Genomic DNA, 20,118 nt, shown 5'->3' with positions numbered 1-20,118 from the left:
TGAGGTGTAAGTGTGCAAAATTAGCTAAAAAAAGTAAGCATGCTGTCGTTAGTATGCTAGTACGTTAATATTAGCATGCTAACAGTTAGCATGTATACAATACCAAGCTAAATGGCTCTGTAGTGTAAGTGTGCAAAATTAGCAAAAAAAGTAAGCATGCTATCGTTAGTATGGTAGTACGTTAATATTAGCATGCTAACAGTAATAATGTATAAAATACCAAGTTATATGGCTCTGAGGTGTAAGTGTGCAAAATTAGCTAAAAAAAATAAACATATCGTTAGTATGCTAGTATGTTAATATTAGCATGCCAACAGTTAGCATGTATAAAATACCAAGTTATAAGGCTCTGAGGTCTAAGTGTGCAAAATTTGCAAAAAATTAAGCATGCTAGAGTTAGTATGCTAGTATTATAATATTAGCATATTAAACGTTAGCATGTGTACCGTGCCAAGTTATATGGCTCTGAGGTGTAAGTGTGCAAAATTAGCTAAAAAAAGTAAGCATGCTATCGTTAGTATGCTAGTATGTTAATATTAGCATGCTAACAGTTAGCATGTATAAAATACCAAGTTAAATGGCTCTGAGGTGTAAGTGTGCAAAGTTAGCAAAAAAAAAAAGTAAGCATGCTATCGTTAGTATGCTAGTATGTTAATATTAGCATGCTAACAGTAAGCATGTATAAAATACCAAGTTAAATGGCTCTGAGGTGTAAGTGTGCAAAATTAGCAAAAAAAAAGTAAGCATGCAATCTTTAGTATGCTAGTATTATATTAGCATGCTAAACATTAGCATGTGTACCGTGCCAAGTTATAAGGCTCTGAGGTGTAAGTGTGCAAAATTAGCTAAAAAAAGTAAGCATGCTATCGTTAGTATGCTAGTACGTTAATATTAGCATGCTAACAGTTAGCATGTATCTATCGTTAGTATGCTAGTATGTTAATATTAGCATCCCAACAGTTAGCATGTATAAAATACCAAGTTATAAGGCTCTGAGGTCTAAGTGTGCGAAGTTAGCAAAAAAAAAGTAAGCATGCTATCGTTAGTATGCTAGTATGTTAATATTAGCATGCTAACAGTTAGCATGTGTACCGTACCAAGTTATAAGACTCTGAGGTCTAAGTACGCAAAATTTGCAAAAAATTAAGCATGCTAGAGTTAGTATGCTAGTATGTTAATGTTAGCATGCTAACAGTTAGCGTGTGTAAAATACCAAGTTAAATGGCTCTGAGGTGTACGCCTAAAAATTAGCACAAACAGTTAGCATTTGTCAAGTAACGAGTTGCTGTCTATGACTCAAAAGGCTTACCTGCAAAATTGGCGCTAAAAAAAAATAATGCTAATGTTAGGATGCTATCGTGTTAATGTGGGGATGTTAACAGTTACAAGCTATAAGACTTTGAGGTGTAAAACTATCTTAAAAAGTTAACATGCTAATGATAGCATGCTCACATTTTAACGTCAGTATGTGCTAAGCACCAAGTTATACGGCTCTGAGGTGTAAGCCTGCAAAATGTGCTAAACAACTTAGCGTGTGCTAAGTGTCAGAATAATTGTATCTAAGTTATCAAAAAACTTTGTGTTGCCATGAATTCCCGGCGAGAAGACAAAAGCTGTCTCTGATCCTACCAAGAAGAAACATGAAGGAGTTCTGTTTCTTTGATGTATTGTATTCCACAGAAATATTTTTTCTTGACCCGAGAACTACAAAACGGAGAGAAAGCAGTACCTGCCCAAGCTCCAGGCACCTCTTCTTTGAACTGTTTTACGACCTTTTCTTTGAACTGTTATGTAACAAAGGCGATGGCTGTTTATGACCCCCCTCCCTTAGAAACAGCTCTTACCATGTAATCAGTGAAAGTCCAAATAAAAGAACGTGGTGGAACCGTACAAAGAGTACAGTCCAGACGTTTCTCCTCAGTTGAGTATGTTCAAGCATAAAGATGGCTAAATAAACTAAAAATAATAATACTACAGTGAAGATACAAAACCAATCACAAAGTGCTGTTCAGTATTGTAAAAGGAGTTATTTCATGTCTAGAAGGCTCTTATATTGTTAAAAAATATATATTTCATGCTAAAGTTGAAGAATTCATGTCTTGTGACAAAGCCAGCGGGTAAAATGCAAATCCGAGGCGACCAGTTGTCGGACCTGTTTGATAGGATACATGGAGCCCACGGTCTGCAGGGAGCTGAACTTGGGCCAGTTGGTAATTTCGATCGGTTCCAAGAGGAATTGGCGCCCCCTGTAGTTGCTGTACTCACATAGCACCCACCTGCAAACAAGAAAGACAAACCAGATCGGATAAAATGTCTTTAAAAAAATCCTCTTCTTTTAAGTAACAAAATTAAACATGTTTTTAAACATAACTCCTTAACCAAACATGCAAAATGGCCAATAATGCCTGAAATTATCTATATTTGTGACTTTTACTAGAAACGTATACTCTTGTAAGGTTTGCAAACGCAAAAAACGTCTTTGTTTTTTATTCATAATAATGTATGTTTGTGAATTTTACCACAAAACATGCTCTTGTAAGGTTTGCAAACAATTTTTATTTTATTTTATTATTTTTACTCAATGTATGTTTGTGAGTTTTACTAGAAACATATGCTCTTGTAAGGTTTGCAAACACACAAAAAATGTGTTTTTTTTACTCAAAATGTATGTTTGTAAGTTTTGCTAAAAACATATGCTCTTGTAAGGTTTGCAAACACACAAATTGTTTTTTTCTACTCATAATAATGTATGTTTGTGAGTTTTACTAGAAACATATGCTCTTGTAAGGTTTGCAAACACACAAAAAATTTGTTTTTTTTACTCATAATGTATGTTTCTAAGTTTTGCTAAAAACATATCCTCTTGTAAGGTTTGCAAACACACACATTTGTTGTTTTTTTACTCATAACGTATGTTTGTGAGTTTTATTAGAAACATATGCTCTTGTAAGGTTTGCAAACACAAAAAAAATTGTTTTTTTACTCATAATGTACGTTTGTAAGTTTTACTAGAAACATATGCTCTTGCAAGGTTTGCAAACACACACATTTGTTGGTTTTTTTACTCATAATAATGTATGTTTGTGACTTTTACTAGAAACATATGCTCTTGTAAGGTTTGCAAACACACACACTTTTTTTTCCACTAGTAATAATGTATGTTTGTGAGTTTTACTAGAAACATATGCTCTTGTGAGGTTTGCAAATACAAAAAAAATTGTTTTTTTTACTAATAATATATGTTTATAAGTTTTGCTAGAAACATATGCTCTTGTAAGTTTAGCAAACACACACATTTGTTGTTTTTTTACTCATAATAATGCATGTTTGTGAGTTTTACTAGAAACATATGCTCTTGTAAGGTTTGCAAACACAAAACCATTTTTTTTCCCTTCTCATAATGTGTGTTTGTGAGTTTTACTAGAAACATATACTCTTGTAAGGTTTGCTAACACAAAAAAAATTGTTTTTTTTAACTAATAATGTATGTTTGTGAGTTTTACTACAAACATATGCTCTTAAAAGGTTTGCAAACACAAAAAAAATAGTTTTTTTTTACTTATAATGTATGTTTATAAGTTTTGCCAGAAACATATACTCTTGTAAGGTTTGCAAACACACATTTTTTTTCTACTATTAATAATGTATGTTTGTGAGTTTTACTATAAACAATGTTTTTTTTTTACTAATAATGTACGTTTATAAGTTTTGCTAGAAACATATGCTCTTGTAAGGTTTGCAAACACACACATTTGTTGTTTTTTTTACTCATAATAATGTATGTTTGTGACTTTTACTAGAAACATATGCTCTTGTAAGGTTTGCAAACACACACATTTTTTTCCCCCACTAGTAATAATGTATGTTTGTGAGTTTTACTAGAAACATATGCTCTTGTAAGGTTTGCAAACACACAAAAAAATCTTTTTTTACTCATTATGTATGTTTGTAAGTTTTGCTTAAAACATATGCTCTTGTAAGGTTTGCAAACACACACATTTTTTTTCCCCACTAGTAATAATGTATGTTTGTGAGTTTTACTAGAAACATATGCTCTTGTAAGGTTTGCAAACACACAAAAAAATGTTTTTTTACTCATTATGTATGTTTGTAAGTTTTGCTAAAAACATATGCTCTTGTAAGGTTTGCAAACACACACATTTTTTTTCCCCACTAGTAATAATGTATGTTTGTGAGTTTTACTAGAAACATATGCTCTTGTAAGGTTTGCAAACACACAAAAAAATGTTTTTTTACTCATAATGTATGTTTGTAAGTTTTGCTAAAAACATATGCTCTTGTAAGGTTTGCAAACACACAAATTGTTTTTTTCTACTAATAATAATGTATGTTTGTGAATTTTACTAGAAACATATGCTCTTGTAAGGTTTGCAAACACAAAAAAAAAATGTTTTTTTACTCATAATGTATGTTTGTAAGTTTTGCTAGAAACAAATTCTCTTGTAAGGTTTGCAAACACACACATTTGTTGTTTTTTACTCATAATAATGTATGTTTGTGAGTTTTACTGGAAAAATATGCTCTCGTAGGGTTTGCAAACACAAAACCTGTTTTTTTTCCTTCTCATAATAATGTATGTTTGTGAGTTTTACTAGAAACATATGCTCTTGTAAGGTTTGCAAACACACAAAAAAATGTTTTTTTACTCATAATGTATGTTTGTAAGTTTTGCTAAAAACATATGCTCTTGTAAGGTTTGCAAACACACACATTGTTTTTTTCTACTAATAATAATGTATGTTTGTGAGTTTTACTATAAACATATGCTCTTGTAAGGTTTGCAAACACACAAAAAAAAATGTTTTTTTACTCATAATGTATGTTTGTAAGTTTTGCTAGAAACAAATTCTCTTGTAAGGTTTGCAAACACACACATTTGTTGTTTTTTACTCATAATAATGTATGTTTGTGAGTTTTACTGGAAAAATATGCTCTCGTAGGGTTTGCAAACACAAAACCAGTTTTTTTTCCTTCTCATAATAATGTATGTTTGTGAGTTTTACTAGAAACAAATACTCTTGTAAGGTTTGCAAACACAAAAAAAATTGTTTTTTTTAACTAATAATGTATGTTTATAAGTTTTGCTAGAAACATATGCTCTTAAAAGGTTTGCAAACACAAAAAAAATAGTTGTTTTTTTTACTTATAATGTATGTTTATAAGTTTTGCTAGAAACATATTCTCTTATAAGGTTTGCAAACACCAAAACTGTTTTTTTTTTTCTCATAATAATGTATGTTTGTGAGTTTTACTAGAAACATATACTCTTGTAAGGTTTGCAAACACATAATTTTTTTTCTACTAATAATAATGTATGTTTGTGAGTTTTACTAGAAACATATGCTCTTGTAAGGTTTGCAAACACACAAAAAAATGGTTTTTTTACTAATAATGTATGTTTATAAGTTTTGCTAGAAACATATGCTCTTGTAAGTTTAGCAAACACACACATTTGTTGTTTTTTTACTCATAATAATGTATGTTTGTGATTTTTACTAGAAACATATGCTCTTGTAAGGTTTGCAAACACACATTTTTTTTTTCTACTAATAATAATGTATGTTTGTGAGTTTTACTAGAAACATATGCTCTTGTAAGGTTTGCAAACACACAAAAAAATGTTTTTTTACTCATAATGTATGTTTGTAAGTTTTGCTAAAAACATATGCTCTTGTAAGGTTTGCAAACACACACAAAAAAATGTTTTTTTACTCATAATGTATGTTTGTAAGTTTTGCTAGAAACAAATTCTCTTGTAAGGTTTGCAAACACACACATTTGTTGTTTTTTACTCATAATAATGTATGTTTGTGAGTTTTACTGGAAAAATATGCTCTCGTAGGGTTTGCAAACACAAAACCTGTTTTTTTTCCTTCTCATAATAATGTATGTTTGTGAGTTTTACTAGAAACAAATACTCTTGTAAGGTTTGCAAACACAAAAAAAATTGTTTTTTTTAACTAATAATGTATGTTTATAAGTTTTGCTAGAAACATATGCTCTTAAAAGGTTTGCAAACACAAAAAAAATAGTTGTTTTTTTTACTTATAATGTATGTTTATAAGTTTTGCTAGAAACATATTCTCTTATAAGGTTTGCAAACACACACATTTGTTGTTTTTTTACTCATAATAATGTATGTTTGTGAGTTTTACTGGAAACATACGCTCTTGTAGGGTTTGCAAACACACAAATTGTTTTTTTCCACTAATAATAATGTATGTTTGTGAGTTTTACTAGAAACATATTCTCTTATAAGGTTTGCAAACAAACACACATTTGTTGTTTTTTTACTCATAATAATGTATGTTTGTGAGTTTTACTGGAAACATATGCTCTTGTAGGGTTTGCAAACACAAAAACTGTTTTTTTTCCTTCTCATAATAATGTATGTTTGTGAGTTTTACTAGAAACATATACTCTTGTAAGGTTTGCAAACACATACTTTTTTTCCTACTAATAATAATGTATGTTTGTGAGTTTTACTAGAAACATATGCTCTTAAAAGGTTTGCAAACACAAAAAAAATAGTTTTTTTTACTAATAATGTATGTTTATAAGTTTTGCTAGAAACATATTCTCTTGTAAGGTTTGCAAACACAAAAAAATATATTTTTTTACTTATAATGTATGTTTATAAGTTTTGCTAGAAACATATTCTCTTATAAGGTTTGCAAACACAAAAACTGTTGGGTTTTTTTCTCATAATAATGTATGTTTGTGAGTTTTACTAGAAACATATACTCTTGTAAGGTTTGCAAACACAATTTTTTTTCTACTAATAATAATGTATGTTTGTGAGTTTTACTAGAAACATATGCTCTTAAAAGGTTTGCAAACACAAAAAAATAGTTGTTTTTACTAATAATGTATGTTTATAAGTTTTGCTAGAAACATATTCTCTTGTAAGGTTTGCAAACACAAAAAATAGTTTTTTTTTACTTATAATGTATGTTTATAAGTTTTGCTAGAAACATATTCTCTTATAAGGTTTGCAAACACAAAAACTGTTGTTTTTTTTTCTCATAATAATGTATGTTTGTGAGTTTTACTAGAAACATATACTTTTGTAAGGTTTGCAAACACACAATTTTTTTCTACTAATAATAATGTATGTTTGTGAGTTTTACTATAAACAATGTTTTTTTTACTAATAATGTACGTTTATACGTTCACAAAGTGGTGACCCTCGCCCCATCCTTTTAAGGAAGCTGCTTTTATACCCAATCATGGCACCCACCTGTTCCCAATTAGCCTGTTCACATGTGGGATGTCCATCATAAGTATTTGATGAGCATTCCTCCACTTTCTCAATCTTTTTTGCCACTTGTGCCAGCTTCTTTGAAACACGTTGCATGCACCAGTTCGAACGTTAAATATCTTGTCTTTGCAGTCTATTCAGTTGAATATAGGATTTGCAAATCATTGTATTCTGTTTTTATTTAACATTTACACACCAGAGCCAACTTCACTGGTTTTGGGGTTTGTGCATACACATTTTTTTTGTGTGGTTAAAATAAAAATAAAAACTTTTTGCATGGAGTGAACAGGCGTTACCTGTAAATATCCCACGAATAACATAAAGTGGTGTTTGTGTTTATGAATATATTACCAAGTTGCACCAATTGTGCATAAAAGGTCCTCACCAGCCACTGTTAACTCTGACGGACAGGATGTGATCATTGAAGCCTTCTCCCGCCAGGCTGAGGATCTCCGAGTCTGTGGAGATCTCCCTCCCCTCCAGACCCTCCAGGCCGAACAGCGAGATGGAGGGGACTGAGAAGGTCTGCACACACACACACAGAGATACCATTCCACAACCATGCATGACACATTTGTCTTTGCACAATTCACCCCACCATTGGCACGGCCTTGACGGAGCGGATGAAGGTGCTGGACGTGCAGCCCATGCTGGTTAAGGAGTTGTAGCCCCCTTCTGATAGGACGTACATGACCCCGCTGAAGTCTTTATTCTCATACAGGACCCAGCTGAGAAATACAAACAACAAACAACAATTAAAGCTGCAAGCAGCGATGGGAGGGCCCGACTTTTGCTGGTGTTTCCTGCCTTTACCCATTCAACATATCTTTACTTGCACATTACCTACCTTCCCTGCATCCTGGGGTCACACTGGTGCTTCTTTCTGTCACCCATAATGTTTGAAAAAAGGTGACGGGTTTTTACAAAACTTTTGTTTTGAAGGGGTAATTGCCAACTCCCTGTTGATTTTTGCTGAAGGATGTCAATTATTAAAATGTAGGTCTAAGTGAGACCTACATAGAGGTTTTTGTTTCATGTCTCTCCGACTTTCCAACTGGAAGTTAAAAGCAGTTTTAACTGTGTTTTCTTCCTAGGAGCAGTTTTGTCTGTGTTTTATTCTTAGGGGGCGCTAGAGCGCAATTTAGAGTTTTGGGGTTTGACGCGCTCAAAGGAGATAATGTTTGAAAAAAGGTGCAAGTTTTAACAAAACATTTGTTTTGAAGGGGTAATTGCCAACTTCCTGTTGATTTTTGCTGAAGGATGTCAATTATTAAAATGTAGGTCGAAGTGAGACCTACATAGAGGTTTTTGTTTCATGTCTCTCTGACATTCCTACCGGAAGTTAAAAGCAGTTTTACCTGTGTTTTCTTTCTAGGAGCAGTTTTGTCTGTGTTTTATTCTTAGGGGGCGCTTGAGCGCAATTTAGAGTTTTGGGGTTTGACGCGCTGAGAGGAGATAATGTTTGAAAAAATGTGACCGTTTTTTACAAAACTTTTGTTTTGAAGGTTTTTTTTGCCAACTTCCTGATGATTTTTGCTGAAGGATGTCAATTATTAAAATGTAGGTCTAAGTAAGACCTATATAGAGGTTTTTGTTTCATGTCTCTCCCACATTCCTACCGGAAGATAAAAGCAGTTTTACCTGTGTTTTCTTCCTAGGAGCAGTTTTGTCAGTGTTTTATTCTTAGGGAGCGCTAGAGCGCAATTTAGAGTTTTGGGGTTTGACGTGCTCAGAGGAGATAATATTTGAAAAAAGGTGACGGGTTTTTACAAAACTTTTGTTTTGAAGGGGTAATTTCCAACTTCCTGTTGATTTTTGCTGAAGGATGTCAATTATTAAAATGTAGGTCTAAGTGAGACCTACATAGAAGTTTTTGTTTCATGTCTCTCCGACATTCCTACCGGAAGTTATAAGCAGTTTTACCTGTGCTTTCTTCCTATGAGCAGTTTTGTCTGTGTTTTATTCTTAGGGGGCGCTAGAGCGCAATTTAGAGTTTTGGGGTTTGACGCGCTCAGAGGAGATAATGTTTGAAAAAAGGTGAAGGGTTTTTATAAAACTTTTGTTTTGAAGGGGTAATTTCCAACTTCCTGTTGATTTTTGCTGAAGGATGTCAATTATTAAAATGTAGGTCTAAGTGAGACCTACATAGAGGTTTTTGTTTTATGTCCCTCCGACATTCCTAACGGAAGATAAAAACAGTTTTACCTGTGTTTTCTTCCTAGGAGCAGTTTTGTCTGTGTTTTATTTTTAGGGGGTGCTAGAGCGCTATTTAGAGTTTTGGGGTTTGACGCGCTCAGAGGAGATAAAGTTTGAATAAAGGTGACAGGTTTTTAGAAAACTTTTGTTTTGAAGGGGTAATTGGCTACTTCCTGTTGATTTTTGCTGAAGGATGTCAATTATTAAAATGTAGGTCTAAGTGAGACCTACATAGAGGTTTTTGTTTAATGTCTTTATGACATTCCTATTGGAAGTTACGAGCAGTTTTGTCTGTGTTTTCTTCCTAGGAGCAGTTTTTTCTGTGTTTTATTCCTAGGGGCGCGAGAGCGCAATTTTGAGTTTTTTTTTTTATTTTATTTTTTTTCTATTAGATTGCAATTTTTGCCAGTCCTTAAGGGGGTCAAATTACAGCTCAAAGAGGCAAAAATGACCTTTTTTAAGAAAATATTGTTTTGAAGGGCTTTTTGCCAACTTCCTGTTGATTTTTGCTGAAGGAAGTCAGTGTATGAAATCTAGGTCTAAGTCAGACCTACATAGAGGTTTTTGTTTCATGTCTCTACGACATTCCAAACGGAAGTTACAAGCAGTTTTGTCAGTTTTTTTCCTAGGGGGCGCTAAAGCGCAATTTAGATTTTTTTTATTATTTTTTATTATTACATGGCAAGGTTCGCCATACCGATGTGTGTGTCAAATTTGGTGAGTTTTGAAGCATGTTAAGGGGGTCAAATTACAGCGTGAAGGTGCGGAATAATAAAGAATAATAATAATAATAATAAAACCTTACAGATACAATAGGGTCTTCTGTCCCAAAGGGACATTTGGTCCCTAAAAAATGATCATGACTTTGAAGAAAACAAGGGCTCCATGTCACATCTCTCACCTCCCTCCCACCACTCTGCACGACTTGGTCTGGAAGTTTTCCGTTTCTGCTTTCTGTTTGTAGCTGAAGATAAGACAGTCGCCCCTGTAGTCCGGCTCGGAGTACAATAGTATCTGGGAGAGGCAAATAGGGATGCAGGAAAGTGTTGTATCAGATTTGATGGCAATAAAGGGATACGGAAGGTGCATTCTGGATGAAAACTATACAATATCACGCACTACTAAATACGTAAAATATCGACACAGGTCTTACAAAAAATATTGAGAGGTATTTTTATGTTACTTCATTGTGTACCGCTATCATCCATCCATCCATTTTCTACCACGGGGTTGCTAGAGCCTATCTCAGCTGCATTTGGGCGGAAGGCGGTGTACACCCTGGACAAGTCGCCACCTCGTACCGCTCAAATGCAATTAAACAATGGTTTGGATTAGGGTTTTTTAACCTTTTTTTTTTTACCAATCGAATATTAACACTGAATTAGTATTCTTATTCTTGATTTTAATCATATTCAATAATCAAGTCTAAGCTATAGCACCGTATTTTCCGCACTATAAGGCGCACCTTTCATTACAAAATGTTGGCAATTTTTCTATACTGGCATAGTATAAAAACAAGGTGTGTCCAAATTTTTGGTCTGTACTGTACGTGTTGATTTGTGCTGATATCGGCCTAAAATCGATGCTGTCCATTACTGTCATGACGTGGTTTGAGCAGCTTCGTTCTCCCAAAATGCAGACGGATCATTCTGGACAAAGCGTGTAGGTAAGAACATGATTTAATTCTCAAAAATTAAAGTAGTACAATCAAACGGAACACAACGTGCTGATCACACTTGGAGCTAAAACAAATACTTAGCGCAGGAAACATAGAACTATAGGACATGGAACATTGGCGAAACTGTGGCATGAAATAAACAAGACTTACGTAATAGTTTGCGTGAAGCAAGACCGAGTGTGGACAGCAACGTGAATAAATAGCTCTCTGATTAGTGCTCGGCAGAAGGTGACTGATCAGAGGCAGGTGGAAATACAAACCCCGTTTCCATACGAGTTGGGAAATTGTGTTAGATGTAAATATAAACGGAGTACAATGATTTGCAAATCCTTTTCAACCCATATTCAATTGAATGCACTACAAAGACAACATATTTGATGTTCAAACTCGTAAACGTTATTGTTTTTTTGCAAATAATTAACTTAGAATTTTATAGCTGCAACACATGCCAAAGTAGTTGGGAAAGGGCATGTTCACCACTGTGTTACATCACCTTTTCTTTTAACAACACTCAATAAACGTTTGGGAACTGAGGAAACTAATTGTTGAAGCTTTGGAAGTGGAATTCTTTCCCATTCTTGTTTTATGTAGAGCTTCAGTCGTTCAACAGTCCGGGGTTGTAACACGTGCTGAATGTGGCTTGGCATTGTCTTGCTGAAATAAGCAGGAGCGTCCATGAAAAAGACGGCGCTTAGATGGCAGCATATGTTATTGCAAAACCTGTATGTACCTTTCAGCATTAATGGTGCCTTCACAGATGTGTACGTTACCCATGCCTTGGGCACTAATGCACCCCCATACCATCGCAGATGCTGGCTTTTGTACTTAGCGTCTATAACAGTCTGGATGGTTCGCTTCCCCTTTGGTCTGGATGACACAATGTCGAATATTTCCAAAAATAATTTGAAATGTGGACTCGTCAGACCACAGAACACTTTTCCACTTTGCATCAGTCCATCTTAGATGATCTCGGGCCCTGGCGTTTCTGGATGTTGTTGATAAATGGCTTTCGCTTTGCATAGTAGAGCTTTAACTTGCACTTAAAGATGTAGCGACGAACTGTATTTAGTGACAGTGGTTTTCTGAAGTGGTCCTGAGCCCATGTGGTGATATCCTTTAGAGATTGATGTCGCTTTTTGAAACAGTGCCGTCTGAGGGAGCGAAGGTTACGGTCATTCAATGTTGGTTTCCGGCCATGCCGCTTACGTGGAGTGATTTCTCCAGTTTTTCTGAACCTTTTGATGATATTATGGAGCGTAGATGTTGAAATCCCTAAATTTCTTGCAATTACACTTTGAGAAAGGTTGTTCTTAAACTGTTTGACTATTTGCTCACGCAGTTGTGGACAAAGGGGTGTACCTCGCCCCATCCTTTCTTGTGAAAGACTGAGCATTTTTTGGGAAGCTGTTTTTATACCCAATCATGGCACCCACCTGTTCCCAATTAGCCTGCACACCTGTGGAATGTTCCAAATAAGTGTTTGATGAGCATTCCTCAACTTTATCAGTATTTATTGTCACCTTTCCCAACTTCTTTGTTACATGTTGCTGGCATCAAATTCTTATGTAAATGATTATTTGCAAAAAATAAAAATGTTTATCAGTTTGAACATCAAATCAAATTTTATGTCAGTTTTGCTTTTGTCACATCCATGAGTTTGGGTTTATCTTTGTAGCATATTCAACTGAATATGGGTTGAAAAGGATTTGCAAATCATTGTATTCTGTTTATATTTACATCTAACACAATTTCCCAGCTCATATGGAAACGGGGTTTGCAATAAGTAACCATGGTAACTAACAAGGGTGCACAAAAACAGGAACTAAGGGAGTCCAAAACTAACAGACCATAACAAACACATCAGGACAAATCCTCAAGGCGGCATTATCAGTATCGCATCGGAAGTGACAAAAGTTGTATCGGGACACCCGTATGATGCTACAGTATATCACTCCATTTCCACGGTTTTAAGAATATCGGGACCAGCCTAAAAATGACTACCCACCTCTTTCCTGGTCCTGTTACCGTCAGTTGGAGCCTGAAAGCCGACAGAGCACATTGACATTTTAGAACATGTTTGTTAAATATGTATTAAAAAAAATAAGTTAAGTGTTTACCAGATGAATTGGCTGCACGGAGCAGATGCGAGTGTCCGGAGAACCCCAGTCGGCAGAATTACTATAGAAGCCTTTCTCCAGGATGTATTGGCTACCGGAGAAGTCCACATGGGAGTAGGCCACCCACCTGAACATCAACATCATTATTGTATTATTGCAAATCTTGCCTCCGTCAACACATTTGGGTTCATTTTGGTAGAGTATTTTTACATTTTAAGTATCCCAAAAAATACATTAAAAGTCTGTCAAAATCGTCTTATATAATTTTTTTTTATTTTTATTGATTTATACTAAAATAGTATCACATTTACATAAAAGTAAAACTCAAAAAATGAGAATACCGTGCAAAAGTTAGCATTTCAACGTCAAATGTGAAACTATGTGGTATGAACTCATATGTCGAGCGTTGATTTACTTATCATTTTAAGGGTCGTGGCTCACAGTTTTTGAAAACCCCACATTTTCTGAGATTTTATATCAGGTTCAAACAATCTATTAAAACAGACAAGAAGCAAGGAATCAAACAGACACAGAATTCAATTTGGCTCAGTGAGGAGAAACATGTCCATCTGTACCCTTGTACAGTTTCTGCCAAAAGATTGTACGCCTCCCTCTCTTATTTGGACCTTCCCTGACCACATGGCAACATCTGTTTCCAAAGGGAGGGGGTCGTAAACAGCCATCGCCTTTGATTACAAAACAGTTCAAAAGAAAAGGTCGGTTCAAAAAAAGAGGTCGTAACAGAGTTAAAAAAAAGCGGAGATTGGAGGGGAGTCTGGTCATGCTTCCTCTTCGCTTTTGTAGTTCTTGAGTCAAGACAATATCTTTCTGTCGATTACACTACATGAAAGAACTAGAACCCCCCCCGACATAGTGGCGTTTTACAAGCCTTCTTCTTGGGAGGTTCAAAGACATTTTTTTGGCTTCTCGTCGAGAACTCATTGAAACAAAGTTTTGGTGATAACTTCGATACAATTATTCAAACATTTTCAATGCAAAGTTTTCATAAACAGTGAGCCATAATCACTCCAAATGATATCAAAAGAAGGTTTGAAATATCTCGAGGCGCATGATAAGAGCCATATATTATTTTCACCTTGGAATAAACCAACCTTCACTTGATATTCTCATTTTTAGAATTAGACCTGTTTTTGAAGCATGTTTTGTTATGAATTGCTCGGTCTTCAAGATATTCAAAGTCCATCCATCCATCCATCCATTTTCTACCGCTTATTCCCTTTGGGGTCGCTGGTGCCTATCTCTGCTACAATTGGGCGGAAGGCGGCGTACACCCTGGACAAGTCGCCACCAAAATCGCAGGGCCAACAGAGATAGACAGACAACATTCACACTTACATGTATATATATATATATATATATATATATATATATATATATATATATATATATATATATATATATATATATATAAGATGCAACGTATGCTTGAAAGAAAAACTGTTTATTATATACCACCCAGACCTGCCATCCCTCAACAAGCGCAGTGAAATTGTATCAGCATGCCGCCACAGACGGAAACACCTCCTAGGTAACACATGAGCCAATCACCACGCCCCTACGCCTGCCTGTACCTACCCGTTCTGTGCCCTATACAAACCATGGTATTAAAATCTCCTGATGATTGAGGGAACCCCTCATGAAACAGTTCTGTAGAGATGAAATAGTCTTGTGATTTTTTTCCCCACACATACATATATTGCGAGCACTATTCTCTGGATAATCTAATTAAGATATATATACATATATATATATATATATTTATATATATATATATATAGTGAATTATATTTTTATATAGCGCTTTTCTCAAGTGACTCAAAGCGCTTTACATAGTGAAACCCAATATCTAAGTTACATTGGGAGCAGGTGGGTAAAGTGTCTTGCCCAAGGACACAACGGCAGTAACTAGGATGGCACAAGCGGGAATCGAACCTGCAACCCTCGAGTTGCTGGCACGGCCACTCTACCAACCGAGCAATACCGCCCCATATATATATATATATATTTATATATATATACATACACACACATATATATATATATATGTACATATATACAGTATATATAAGTATACATATGTATATACATTAACATACATACATATATGTAATATATGTATATTTATATACATATATATACTGCGATGAGGTGGCAACTTGTCCAAGGTGTACACGGTCCTCCGCCCGATTGTAGCTGAGATAAGCATCAGTGCCCCCCGCGACCCCAAAGGGAATAAGCGTTAGTATATATATATATATATATATATATATATATATATATGTATATATATATATATATATATATATATATATATATATACACATACATACACACACATATATATATATGTACATATATACAGTATATATAAGTATACGTATGTATATATGTATATACATATACACACATACATATATGTAATATATGTATATTTATATACATATATATACTGCGATGAGGTGGCAACTTGTCCAAGGTGTACCCGGCCTTCCGCCCGATTGTAGCTGAGATAAGCATCAGTGCCCCCCGCGACCCCAAAGGGAATAAGCGTTAGTAAATATATATATATATATATATATATATATATATATATATATATATATACACACACACACACACTGTCTGTTTAAGTTATTTTTTACACATTCAAAACAAGCTTTTCTCTTCTTTTTTTACTTGCATATTATTGGTAAATATTTTGTATCCATAGATTCCATCCTAAGAGTGCAGATTTAGCTTTGCGACTTACGCCCCGCTGTAGACCTGGATGGATCGGGTGTTGGTCTTGTAGCCAAACAGCTCCACGTCCGGGATGGCCTCCATCACCTCGAAGGTGTTCTCCTCCTGCTCGCCGGCACCCTGCTCTTCCTCCGGCTGCTCGAACATCACCATTACAGGATCGCTCAGGTCCTACGGAACACCGCGACCTTAGCGACGTGCATGTCTTCACCGCCACAATAAACCCGACTTACAGCTTGGATGACCCTAACGGAGCGCAGCTCGGGGTTGGAGCCTCCCCACACCCTCCAGTCGTGGTACTCGCCCTCCTCCAGCAAGTACTGGTGCCCCCTGAAGCCCTCCTTCTCGTAGCCCACCCAGCTACGTCAACAAGAGGAACACACAGGTGTTAAAGACACAAAAAAGGTAGGAGCGCGATGAGCCAGCCGCTTACATTCCTCCGTGCACTTTGAGGGATCCCGCCGTGTACATGAAGGCACTCTGCTGCTTGTCCAGTCGGGTCATGAAGTCTTTCATGTTGGCGGTGATGACTCTCGATCTGCCGGTGAAGTACGACCTTTCGAAGATCTCGATCTGCGTACAAAGATTCTAAGTCAGACTTTGGGGAAGACTGTCAGCGCCTGCTGCCACCTTGTGGTTTTGTATGTTCAGTTCTACTTGGTGCAGTAGACCTGGACCTTACATTTCTTCTTCCCCCTGCACTGCAAAAACTGCAATCTAAGTAAGATGAAATGTCTCAAATAAGGCTGATTTTTGCTTATTTTCTGTAGGATAAGATGATTCTTCTCACCAAGCAGATTTTATGTTGGAGTGTTTTACTTGTTTTAAAGGGGAACATTATCAGCAGACCTATGTAAGCGTCAATATATACCTTGATGGTGCAGAAAAAAAGACCATGTATTTTTTTAACCGATTTCCGAACTCTAAACGGGTGAATTTTGGCAAATTAAACGGCTTTCTGTTTATCGCTCTTTTAGCGATGACGTCACCGAGGTAACACACCCGCCATTTTCATTTTCACATTACAAACACCGGGTCTCAGCTCTGTTATTTTCCGTTTTTTCGACTATTTTTTGGAACCTTGGAGACATCATGCCTCGTGGGTGTGTTGTCGGAGGGTGTAACAACACTAACAGGGAGGGATTCAAGTTGCACCACTGGCAAGAAATCTGCCGCCAGACCCCCATTGAATGTACCAAAGTGTCTTCACATTTGACCGGCGATGCTAAGACAGACATGGCACAGAGATGTATGGATAACCTGCAGATGCATTTGCAACCATTAAGTCAACGAAATCACAAAGGTGAGTTTTGTTGATGTTGTTGACTTATGTGCTAATCAGACATATTTGGTCACGGCATGACTGCCAGCTAATCAGAGTGGAATGCACTCCCAACAGGTATAAAAGTAAGTGCATCTCTATATTCCTTCAAAAGCGCTCTAAAACAACACCTCCAGGCAACTTCAACACTTTACTAATACCCTCCTCCATTCACATCCCATCCCCCCGGATTATAAACAACTCAAATGTACTTCTAATGTATATACTTGTTCTTATGCTATGTGAACTCACTATGTTCTCTGCTGGCTGTACATATCCTACTAAATAAGACCTACACTGTTTCAATGTCCACATTTCTCTGTTGATGCAATTGTTGATGACTGAAGTTCTGATATCAACCAAAGCTCCTCATCCCACCCCCCGGATTGTAAATAATGTAAATAATTCAATGTATATACTATGATAATTAACTTGTGTGATGACTGTATTATGTTGATAGTATATATTTGTACCATGAATTGATTTACGTGGACCCCGACTTAAACAAGTTGAAAAACTTATTCGGGTGTTACCATTTAGTTGTCAATTGTACAGAATATGTACTGAACTGTGCAATCTACTAATAAAAGTATCAATCAATCAATCGATGCTAACACGCTACGCTAATCGATGCTAACATGCTATTTACCGGCGGTGCTAAGACAGACATGGCACAGAGATGTATGGATAACCTGCAGATGCATTTGCAACCATTAAGTCAACAAAATCACAAAGGTGAGTTTTGTTGATGTTGTTGACTTATGTGCTAATCAGACATATTTGGTCACGGCATGACTGTCAGCTAATCGATGCTAACATGCTACGCTAATCGATGCTAAAATGCTATTTACGATAGCTGTATGTACATTTGAAACCAGATACCCACATTTAATGCGAAACAAACACTTACCAATCGACGGATTTAAGTTGCTCCAGTGTCACAAGATGCGAAAGTCCTGATCGTTTGGTCCGCACATTTTACCGGCGATGCTAATAAGGCAGCCATGCTATGGGCCACTTCATTAGGTACACCCACGCTATGGGCGAATAGAGTCAATAGCTATTCGCTCAATAGCTTCAATTTCTTCTTCAATTTCGTTTTCGCTATCTGCCTCCATACTCCGACCATCTGTTTCAATACATGCGTAATCTGTTGAATCGCTTAAGCCGCTGAAATCCGAGTCTGAATCCTAGCTAATGTCGCTATATCTTGCTGTGGTAACCGCCATGTTGTTTGTATTGGCAGCACTGTATGACGTCACAGGGAAATGGATAGTGGTTTCCAAGATAGCGAAAATAAGGCACTTTAAAGCTTTATTTAGGGATATTCCGGGACCGGTAAAATTTTGAACAAAACTTCAAAAAATACAACAAGCCACTGGGAACTGATTTATATTGTTTTTAACCCTTTTGAAATTGTGATAATGTTCCCCTTTAAGGGTTTTGGTCCTAATTGATCTCAGTAAGATATTACAGCTTGTTGCTGAGATTTGATGACCTATATTGAGTGAAACATGCTTGAAACTAGAATACCCGTATTTCCTTGATTTGTCGCCGGGGCGCTAATTAATTTAAAACCTCTTCTCACTCCGGCGCTTACCAAAGGCATGCGGTAAAATTTAGACCTGCGCTTATAAATTTGAGTGTGATGTAAGGATACCATCATGAAAAGCACATTTAATAAAAAAAAAATGGTCTTACCTTTACTTATAAATGAAGTCCATGCGCAGCTCTTTCTGATCAAAAGCATCGATAACTTGTTTATAAAAGTCTTCCTTATCTTTCTTCAGTTTTAAAAGTCTCTCAGTCTCGATGGAGATCTTCCTTTATTACCTCCTTTTTCGACTGAAAGTCCAATTTAGAAAACTGTTTTATTTTGGATATGTAATCCTCCATGTTAAAAGTGCGAATGAGAAGAAAAAATAAACAATTGCTGCTCACTCTTGCTGCTTGTTGTCACTTCGTCTGCAGCCGAGTAGTCGCAAGAAGGAGAGAGTCATTAAATTACTCATATTTGACACACGCAGCTACGGTATATTAATAAAACATAGCTGCTTACTGTTCTTTTTAGCATATTCAATAGCTTGGACCTTAAATCCTACTGAATAGCTCTTAATCTTCTTCCCTTTATGCGATTTCAAATTATTGAAATCAGCCTCCTCCATTTTAGAAATTGATGACAGGTGAAGTGTCACTCGTGACGTGACGAGTTTGACCCGGTGGAAATTCTAGGCATATGCTAATTATTTTGCGAAACAAGTTTGACCTGGCGGAAATTCTAGACATGCGCTAATAAAAATAATATTTTGCAAAACGAGTTTGACCCGGCGTTAATGCTAAGCATGCGCTAATTATTTTGCGAAACGAGTTTGACCCGGCAGTAATTCTAGGGAGGCGCTTACTATATACCCGGCGGCAATTCAAGGAAATGGTAGAGCGTAAAATACCACAACAGAGACCCCGGTTTGTTGAACAACTTAAGCTGTACTTCAAGCAAGAATGAGAAATAATTCCACCTGAAAAGCTTCAAAAATTGGTCGCCTCGGTTCCAAAACGTTTACTGAGTGTTGTTAAAAGGAAAGGCCATGTAAAACTGTGGTAAAATTGCCTTTTTGCAATGTTTTAATGCCATTAAAATGTAGAATTAATGTTTATATGCAAAAATAAATTAAGTTTCTCAGTTCCAACATTAAATATATTTGCAGTCTATTCAATTGGTTCACTTGTGGGATGTTCCAAATAAGTGTTTGATGAGCATCCCTCA

General features: G+C 35.9%; 1 protein-coding gene across 1 annotated transcript in view; it reads right to left on the bottom strand.

Annotated features, from left to right (window-relative positions):
• Positions 1–20,118, bottom strand: part of LOC133539587 (uncharacterized) — a 198,440-nt gene that overhangs the window by 5,348 nt on the left and 172,974 nt on the right. Inside the window, exons 14-22 of the mRNA XM_061881608.1 lie at positions 16,467–16,606; positions 16,267–16,393; positions 16,044–16,204; positions 13,274–13,400; positions 13,162–13,194; positions 10,380–10,492; positions 7,881–8,010; positions 7,668–7,807; positions 2,153–2,276 (exon numbers count right to left, since the gene is read on the bottom strand). Coding sequence (XP_061737592.1) covers positions 2,153–2,276; positions 7,668–7,807; positions 7,881–8,010; positions 10,380–10,492; positions 13,162–13,194; positions 13,274–13,400; positions 16,044–16,204; positions 16,267–16,393; positions 16,467–16,606 — 1,095 coding nt within the window. The remainder of the gene's footprint in view (positions 1–2,152; positions 2,277–7,667; positions 7,808–7,880; positions 8,011–10,379; positions 10,493–13,161; positions 13,195–13,273; positions 13,401–16,043; positions 16,205–16,266; positions 16,394–16,466; positions 16,607–20,118) is intronic.

The sequence above is a fragment of the Nerophis ophidion genome, linkage group LG21 (assembly GCF_033978795.1).
Source record: "Nerophis ophidion isolate RoL-2023_Sa linkage group LG21, RoL_Noph_v1.0, whole genome shotgun sequence".
Classification (NCBI taxonomy): domain Eukaryota; kingdom Metazoa; phylum Chordata; class Actinopteri; order Syngnathiformes; family Syngnathidae; genus Nerophis; species Nerophis ophidion.
This window is presented reverse-complemented; position numbering and strand designations above follow the sequence as displayed.